Source organism: Chenopodium album, chromosome 13 (assembly GCF_948465745.1).
Source record: "Chenopodium album chromosome 13, dcCheAlbu1.1, whole genome shotgun sequence".
Taxonomy (NCBI): Eukaryota; Viridiplantae; Streptophyta; class Magnoliopsida; order Caryophyllales; family Amaranthaceae; genus Chenopodium; species Chenopodium album.
The window spans coordinates 41,605,408-41,614,633 of NC_137846.1; the positions used below are offsets into that span (position 1 = coordinate 41,605,408).

Here is a 9,226-nt window from a genome sequence, read left to right on the forward strand (position 1 = left end):
AACCTATGATTACCTCTACCGACCCTCGGCACTCATGACTCATCAGCACTCAACTGGCTCGTAAAAAAAAAAAGAAAAAAAAAAACCATTTGAATCTAGAAGAATAGACAATCTTTTGAGTCAAAACATAACTCTTGCCAAAACCTTGAGTTGTGATTGGTCGAAGCACGTCATTTTTCTCACATTTCCTCAACATTTGATTTTTCTTTTATTACATAGATGATACGGAGTACATTCTTTCTTCGTAGTATCGTATCACTTCACTGAAATCAAATCAAATATTCATATCACATTCAATTTTTTGCATTTAATCAAATCAATGTGCGTTTACAACTAAAACACCCAAACCCCTTTACTGTTTTTCCATTCTTTGCAACGGTGGATTCCTCTCAATCAACCATTTGAATGATCAATTCTTCCCCTCTAATTTCACAAAGTCGCCTAGAATCGCAATTCTAAGGTATCGATTTTGTTAAGTTTTCGCAATATTTCAAAATTTGTAGCTGAATTTACTTGTTTAGTGAATTTTTTACTGGGATATAATTTTTTTTTTTTTTGGGAAAGTGTGAAGCAAGAATTGGGGTTTTAATGGATGAGAAGAAGAAGTTTGATAGTGGAATCAGATGGCGATGGGTGGCAATGGTAGCTGTAATGGCGATTATTCTTGCAATGAGCACAAAATCTAGTTGGAAATCCAATCGTTGCAAACAGGTTTATATTCTTTCTTTCTCTTTGTTAATTTTCTTGCAATGATAATTTGAATTCTGCTTTAAATGCATGATATTATTGATGGGTTTTGCTTAAATTGAATTGGGGTTTGTTTGTTAGGGATTGAAGAATGATGATAATGATATTTGTGGGTATTAGAGATGTGGAAATGACTGAATGATCAATTTTATACGATTGATCAGTGTAATTTTGTAGGAATTGTTAGTAATTGTTTATACCTGAAATAAGATCATTGTGGTACTCGATAGGTTGCTCGGGATATTTAAGAAATCTTGACAAATAGTGGTTTCTCTTTTTATAATGCAAGAAAACAATGTTGTGAGGCCTGTGACTATTGGAGTTGATTTTAATGAATATGGACGAGTCGTGGTATTGAGTGGTAATTGATATTTATGAAGAAAAACACACATTTGGGGAGGGAGTTCTATTACCATGGTAATATACAAAATTACCTACAATATCATTGCCATTCCATGATGTATAGCTTCTTACTAAACGGCCGTTGGCTTTCTTAGAATGTTGTTGATTGTAGTTATTACCTCTGCCAAAAAGAGGGATGGGGGGAGAAGGGGTTTGAGAAACAATGCTCTGTAAGTGTTTTTAGGATATTAGGATTGAATGAATTGGAATATAGTGTTAATACTTTTCGGTACTTGAAGGAAAGAAACTATTTTTAGTCTTCTGTTGTCGTTTCTTTGTATAAATTTGCTCATTCATTAACTGTTGTTTGCTAATAATATGAAACATTTTGGATAAAGCCGCATTTTAATTATGTGTGAGTATTCTCCATGTCTCCTTGATTAGGACTTTAGTAGTGAGCCGTTTTTCACATCCCATAGGCCTTATAGAGTAGCTGTATTAGTATTGAGAATTTAGTTGATGTATGTATCTAAGTTATTCCAAATCCAATCCTCGGCAGAAATTATAGGGAAATACTGCTGAATTTTTTTATATTGAATCCTTGAAATTTGAAAAACTATATACTCCTTAAAAACTAAAGGACAGTTCCTTTGTTCATCGTCCAAATCTTATAGAATTACTCATAGTTTGCACTGTGCTTTTTCATTTTGGTTTTCAGTTTATGTTAAAGGGATCATTCATAAATATCATTAGAAAAATGGTATTGACATCTGATTGTCTTTTAGCAGGAGTCATGTAAATTTACGGGAATGGTGGAGGATTGTTGTTGTGATTACGAGACAGTAAATGTTCTAAATGAAGAAGTTTTGCATCCTTTGCTGCAAGAGCTCGTTACTACACCTTTTTTCAGATACTTCAAGGTATAATTCATTTTTTATGGCTAAAATATAGAGCGCTATTGCTCATAGTTAATCTTGACAAGTTCACATCTTAAGTCCCCAAGGGATGACAAGGAAACCTCACTTCATAGCAATTCTGCAATTTCTAGCTTTAGTAGTTAATCTTGACCTTTTTTTTAGAGGCTCATATTAAACAAATCTGTTAACTTTAAACCATTTGTGATTTTGATAGGCTAAATTATGGTGCAATTGTCCATTCTGGCCTGATGATGGGATGTGCCGATTACGTGATTGCAGTGTCTGTGAATGTCCTGAAAATGAATTCCCAGAAACTTTTAGAAAGCCATCAAATGTCCTCAGGAAAGAAGATTTGATGTGCCAAGAGGGGAAACCCCAAGCTATAGTTGACCGAACACTAGACAAAAAGGTGTTCAGAGGCTGGGTAGAGGTTGATAATCCGTGGACAAGTGATGATGAGACTGATAACAGTAAGTTCCCTCTCTTTGTTGGTTGGCATGGTTTCATTAAGGTGTCAAAATTCCACATTGCATATTTTCTTCCCTCTGCCTTTGTTAAGCTTCTAGAGGGCAAGATAAATTAATGTTGAAGCACTTTCATTCTGAGAGATAATTTTGTTAAGGAGTTGACTGTGCACTGTAATTGTTTTGGATTCTTCTTTTGATCATAATAAGATTAACTAATTGTGTTGTCATCTTTGACTGAAATTTTCTTGTTGAAATTCATATGTCATGTGAAAGTTACTGTGATATCCTTTCTTTGATTTTTAAGTAACCAATTATTTCTTGGTTTCAGGTGAAATGACCTATGTAAACCTACTGCTCAATCCAGAACGTTACACGGGCTATACAGGTCCTTCAGCCAGGAGAATATGGGATGCGATATATTCAGAAAATTGCCCAAGATGTAAGTGATAATTTCATTTATTCATAAGTTTCTAACATTAAATGTGTATGAAATGACTTTATTCTTAGTTGGAACTTAAAAGGGCTTAATTTTCTTTAAAATAGGCTACTTTTAATTTGAAATAGACTGGTGTGCATGAGAAAACTGAGTAGTCTTGTTTTATTTACTTCCATTCATTATTTTAGTCTTACTAGGATACCATGATCCTAGCATGCTCATCATTTGATCTTCAGTTTCAACTGAAAAGATCTTTTGGGTCTTATCATTTCGTAAAGTTCCAATAATGATTTTGTTTTTTTTTTGTTTTTTTGTTTTTTTAAATTAGTATTTATTTATAAACTCATAATTTGCACAATTCCAGGCATCTTTTGAGTTAGGATAACTATGTACATACTACTTATCAACTATATTTGTATATATTTTTTTTCTAATTTGTCGAGCGCTTGTTGTCAGAATGTCAGGCTACTCAATTATCTATTGCTGATTAAGGGCATATTATTAGATAACCAGTAACATACGCTAATGGGGAGAGCTCACTTGAAATATTAAGTTAAAGACCTTGGTGTTTTGTGAAGATTGTGGATTAGGATCCACAACTAGATGTAATCCGCTTGTGGATTTGAATGTTTGATTGTAACTGTAGCAGCTCCTCAATTTTAGTTCTTCCCCCTCTGATGTCTACAACGGAAACAGCAGTGATATATTCAATAGTATCTCGTGGTCCTTATAATGATAAGATAGAATATGGTGGTAGGTAGTAATGAAGTAAGGTGCTCTCAAGGAAGGAGTCAAAATCAAAATTTTCTAATTTTCTTTTCTTTTGTATATTTTGTTAATCTTGTTTTGGTATACCATTGTCTATGCTACTTCAACTCCTCATTTTAACCTGAGTCTCATAATTTACATGTGGTGTCACTGGCTCTTAATGAATCCCACACATCGTTTGAGTTTGGTTGTACATATCAACTAAAATTGTAATTTTTTTTCTTCTAGGTTATAAAGTGCTTATTGTCAGGCTACTTATTGTAATTTTTCCAGTTTATGTACATGTCAACTAAAACTGGAAAAGACTCAATTTGAATTCTAGCCTTTCCATGTTGGGATTGTATCTTAGAAAGTAAGATTTTTACCTTGTTTGCTACTGTAGAAAACTTCTTATTCATTGAACTGATTCACTTAATCTAGTGTGCCCTTTCCTTGTCAAGTATTTCTAGTGTTGGGATTTATACTAATCCAACATTTATACATTTTGCATTTTATATCTCTATTTTGTTTCACAATTAAAGAACATGGAAATTTGTGGCATGTTTGAAATTTCTTATTGTGCAAGACAAACATCATGCGTGATTTTATCAACATTGTTACATAGGAAGATATGAAAAGGAGATCAGATTTTTATTGACATGGTTGTACAGTTTTGGTAGATGCATTCAGAATTACCTTAGGTAGTATCTGTTGATTATAAAAGGATCCTTGATGGAATTTAATCCTACTTGGCTTTGCATGTCACTGCTATTATGCTAATTAAGGTGATGCATTTCCCTATTGTCCTGGAAGTCTGCTCTTTGGCGTTTATCGTTCATCTGGAATAGATCATTGATCCTAATTTTTGGCGTTTAGGGTTCATGCAGAATTCCATCTCTGTATCTTAGAGTAGTAGTAGGCCTGTATGTTTCTTGTGTTAGGACCAATGATCTATTGTGTACAGACACTTTACAATCTGTTGGGTAAGTTTGAATTCTGCCAGACACCATAGTTTTTTTTTTTTTTTTTTTTTTTTTTTGGGGGGCGGGGGGATTCCCTAACTTTGGGGAAGAGGGTAAATAACAGCAGACACTGAAAAATGCCTTTGATCACAACTTACCGGTTATTATTAATATACATTCTAGATTAATGCTTTATTCATGCCAATTGTGTCTGAAATCTATGTACTCTAATACTATGTTTGGATAGAGAGAAATGGAGGGACAGGAAGAAAAGAGAAAAGGATGCATCATCCTTTGTTTGGATATCTAATGCAAGGAGGGAATTGGAAGGATCCATTTTTCTTCCCCTTTTGATGAACTAAATCCCTCCTTTATTAGAGAGATATGAAGGGAAAATGGAAGTTAACCTTCTCCCTCCCCTCACCTCCCTTTCCCTTCTCTCTTTTTCCTCTCCCTCCCTTTTCCTACTGTATTGTTATCCAACATAGTGTAAGTTTCCTATGTGTATTTTTCTGTGGGGGGGGGGGGGGTGTGTGTTATATATATATATATATATATATATATATATATATATATATATATATAGTTTAATGAGGGTTGAGCATATTCCTTTTGTGTGCAGATGCATCGGGAGAGATGTGCCAAGAGAAGAAGGTTCTTTACAAATTGATTTCTGGTCTGCATGCATCTATTTCAGTTCACATTGCTGCAGATTATCTCCTTGATGAAGCCACCAACACGGTATCATAATTTCTTCCAACCTGAAATTTAATTTTGTTCTATTAAATAATATTATAGGAGGAAAAAACATCATAATTTATGCCAATCTAAACATCCCCAACCTTTGTTATTCATTGAACCCACAATGAATTTTCACTTGACCTAGTTGGATTTTTAATACATGCTCCTTCCTTTCCATATTATCTGTCCACTCGAAAATTTTCTCATCTCTTGTTCTCAATCTTTACAAATTACCAATTTGATGATAGTTTTTGTCACTACAAAGTACTGATGAAATTCTAGTCAGTTTTGAATGTCAATACAATAACTAACAAATCATTGACCTCAGAAAACATTTACTCTGTATTAAAGCATCGAATGAGTATTACATAAAAGGCATGTCAAATATGGCCATAAGGGCCTATATAGCTGTTGAAATTCTTCTTTAATTAATATTGGCAGTAATGTGTTATCTTGAAATCTTTTGTTTATTTTTTTCAGTGGGGACAGAATTTCGACATAATGCATGATCGAGTTTTGAGACATCCAGAACGTGTTCGGAATTTATATTTTGCTTTCCTGTTTGTGCTCAGAGCTGTAACAAAGGTATGTTTGATTAGAGAACGTAGTTTTGTAGAGAATAATTGAAGTGCAGATCAGCATTCTAAAGCTTCACCTATCTGAATGGTATAGGCATCAGACTATTTGGAGCAAGCTGAGTATGACACTGGTAATCATGAAGATGACTTAAAAACTCAGTCCTTACTGAAACAATTGCTTTATAATCAGAAGCTTCGTGCTGCATGTCCACTTCCATTTGACGAAGCTAAGCTGTGGCAAGGGCAAAGTGGTCCTGAATTGAAGCAGCAGCTTCAAATGCAGTTTAGAAATATAAGGCATGTCACATTATTAATTACTCTTTTTAAATTGTTCTACTTTGACTTTTATGTTTGCCTATGCAGAATTTTGACCATAATATTTGGGACCGAGTTTTTTGGTCCACCATATTCTTGTTTTAACAATTCATAATTAAATTAGCTGATTCGAGATTGTTAATGAAATTCGACTGACACGCAAACATTTAGAAAGGGAGTATGTAGTTATGTACTATCTCATTAACTAAAAAATTAAGTCTGGAGGGAGTATTTAGTTATGTACTGTCTCAGCATTTTCATGTCTGTCTCTTTATGCTAGTTAATGAAACTTGACTGACACGCAAACATTTTGCAGTGCATTGATGGATTGTGTAGGGTGTGAAAAGTGTAGATTATGGGGTAAACTACAAGTTCTTGGTCTTGGCACAGCGCTGAAGATCCTACTTTCAGTCGAGGGTGACAACCATCTAAATCAATCTGTGAGTGACTATCATAGGTTTTTTTTTAGTTGACTATGTATTTGGATACGAGGATCTAATGAGAAAGTGGTCATAATGGATTCCTTTTCCCTTATTTGAATATTGATTTGTAATGGGAAGGGAAGGAAATCATAAGTACTCAACTTCCTTTCCCTTTATAAACCAAAGTACTTCCAAACTTTTAAAGATTTGGAGGGATGACACGTTACCTTCCCCTCTCTTTCTAATTTTTCCCTTTCCCCGAGTTTCCCTCCATTGCTGTCTGAACATACTGTGAATTCTTTCAGAAAAGCACTGATTGGTAATTGTTTGTACTTGTGCTTCTTTATTGTGCAGCTGCAATTGCAAAGGAATGAAGTGATTGCACTGGTAAACCTGCTTAACCGGCTTTCGGAATCAGTCAAACTGGTGCATGAAATGGCACCTTCTGCTAACAAGATAGTTGGCCGAGTTTTAGAACTTCCCTCTCAAGAAGTCGGCACACTACAGAGAATATGGCAGTCAGTGAACAATCTAAGGTGATTGTCTTACAGGAATTGCCCAGTTGGAGACTTGTTTATGCAATTTATATATTACTCAGACGAGGTTTCTTATGCATACTAACACTAGAGAAATGATTTACAGGTCAAGGAAATCTTCATGATGTGATAAAATCTTCAGCGGCAATTTTGTTTTGTCCATCATTAAGCTGAGTAGAGTTTGTAGTTGTAAGAATATACATGTTGTAAAGAATTTTCCAAAATTTGTACATTAACATAATAATAATAATATTAGTGAACATTAGTTGAATGTTCATTATCTCTTGATTTGACTTGTAAAACTAAGTAAAATTTGTCAGGGTAGCCATTAATACTTGAGAGGGTCTAAACTAAAATCCAAAGCGACATGATTATGAAGACTTGAAGCACCACCTCCAACTTGAAATGTAATGGACTTAACTATTTTAGTGAGTCGTTAGTATACTTTGTACACTAATTTATTTACTTTGGACTTAACTATTCAAGCGAATCTGCTTATGTGAAATTATTAACCCTAAACAGGATGGGCCTAATTATGGTTTATGCAATTACAAGAGGTGTCTATGTAATATAAGGGGGCATATTGTTCGCAAAGTGGTATGAGTTTGGAATTAAGAATGGAGTTAAGGTGGTATTGGGTAGGAACTTGATACTTAATACCATGTGTTTACTTTAATTATGGAATGAGATCTCTTACTATTCCCTCCTTTTATTTGATACCTATGGGAATGGAAAGGGTCAAATCCACCTCCTTCCAAAGGTTTCTATACCCCATACCTCATGGGTTTAAAATTGATATTTTTGACAACCAAACATATGGTATAGGTTAGACCCGGCAATCCTGACCAGACCTAAATGACCCGACCTGTGAACCAAAAGTTAACCCGAAATCATTGACCTGAAAATGACCCGAACCCGAACTAACCTGACTCGACCCAAACCCGACTTGAAATGGAGTTGACTTGAATAAGGCCCGATTCCTGAAATGATTCGACCCGAAATTGACCCGAAACCCGAAATTGATCCGACCGGAAGTGGCCCGACCCGATTTAAACCCGAATTGATTGACCGGAATCGACCTGACCCGAAGTGATCCGACTCGAATTAACCCAATTCCTGAAGTGAATAGGGTGAAATGGTGAATTATTTATTTTAGGGCTTCTTTCTTTCCTAAGTAATAGGTACTCACGGTTTTTTTATTTTCTTAACGATTTTATTTTATTTTTTCAACTATTTTTTTAAGTGATATATTTTGGTGACCCGAACCAAACTTGACCCGATCTGAATTGACCAAATCCGAATTGACCCAACCCAAATTAACTCGACCTGAAATTGACCCAACCTGAAATTAACCGGAAAATTGGTCATAAAAATTGACCCGACCCAAATTGACCTGACCCGAACTTGACCCAACCCGAACTTAACCCGAAGTGCTGACCCAAATTTGACCCGAAACTCGAATTGTTCCGACGCGAATATTTACTACCTCGAAATTGACCCGACCCGAATGACCCGTTTTCCAGGTCTAGTATGGACGTTAGTCATTTTAAACCCATACCTTATACCTATATTTTGCGAACCAAACACCCCCTAAGAGATGTCTATCGGACTATGTAGAAAAAAAAAAAATGGTATCTATGTAACTTTCACACTAAAAAAACAAACCCATGTGGATGGAGCCAACATGAACAGTGAAATTTCACATGAGTTTGTTTTTTAAGAAATGCCCAGTCATTGACCATTTAAGATGGTTATCAGGAGAGAGAGTGTAAAAATATTATAAACAATTGTAGAGAGAGAGAGGAAAAGGAGGAGTGACAAAACAATAACTTAGTTGAGAGTGAGGGATAACTCAAGTGATTAGACCTTCTCTCCCGGTTCCAGGAGATTCTGGGATTGATTCTCACCCCGCCCTTGTGGCTCTCTAACCACCAAAAGAAGAAGAAGAGAAAAAAAAAAAAAAAAAACCTAGTTTAAGTTATAATTGGTTAATGTAAATTGGTTATTGAATAAAAT

The 9,226-nt window shown here is 34.9% G+C and overlaps 1 protein-coding gene across 2 annotated transcripts; it reads left to right on the forward strand.

The window, feature by feature from the left end:
• The first annotated feature begins 234 nt into the window (after window positions 1-234).
• Window positions 235-7,496, forward strand: LOC145576662 (endoplasmic reticulum oxidoreductin-1-like). 2 transcript variants are annotated; one of them, XM_081634379.1, is made up of 11 exons: window positions 235-460; window positions 565-711; window positions 1,875-2,009; window positions 2,221-2,476; window positions 2,802-2,912; window positions 5,241-5,359; window positions 5,840-5,944; window positions 6,032-6,234; window positions 6,569-6,692; window positions 7,029-7,210; window positions 7,317-7,496. In XM_081634379.1, the coding sequence occupies exons 2-11, from the start codon at window positions 589-591 to the stop codon at window positions 7,333-7,335; spliced, it is 1,377 nt and encodes a 458-aa protein (XP_081490505.1). In that variant the 5' UTR covers window positions 235-460; window positions 565-588; the 3' UTR covers window positions 7,336-7,496. The 2 variants fall into 2 exon arrangements, with proteins under 2 accessions (XP_081490505.1, XP_081490506.1); XM_081634380.1 differs by having other exon boundaries at window positions 236-460; window positions 1,878-2,009.
• The last annotated feature ends 1,730 nt before the right edge of the window (window positions 7,497-9,226 follow it).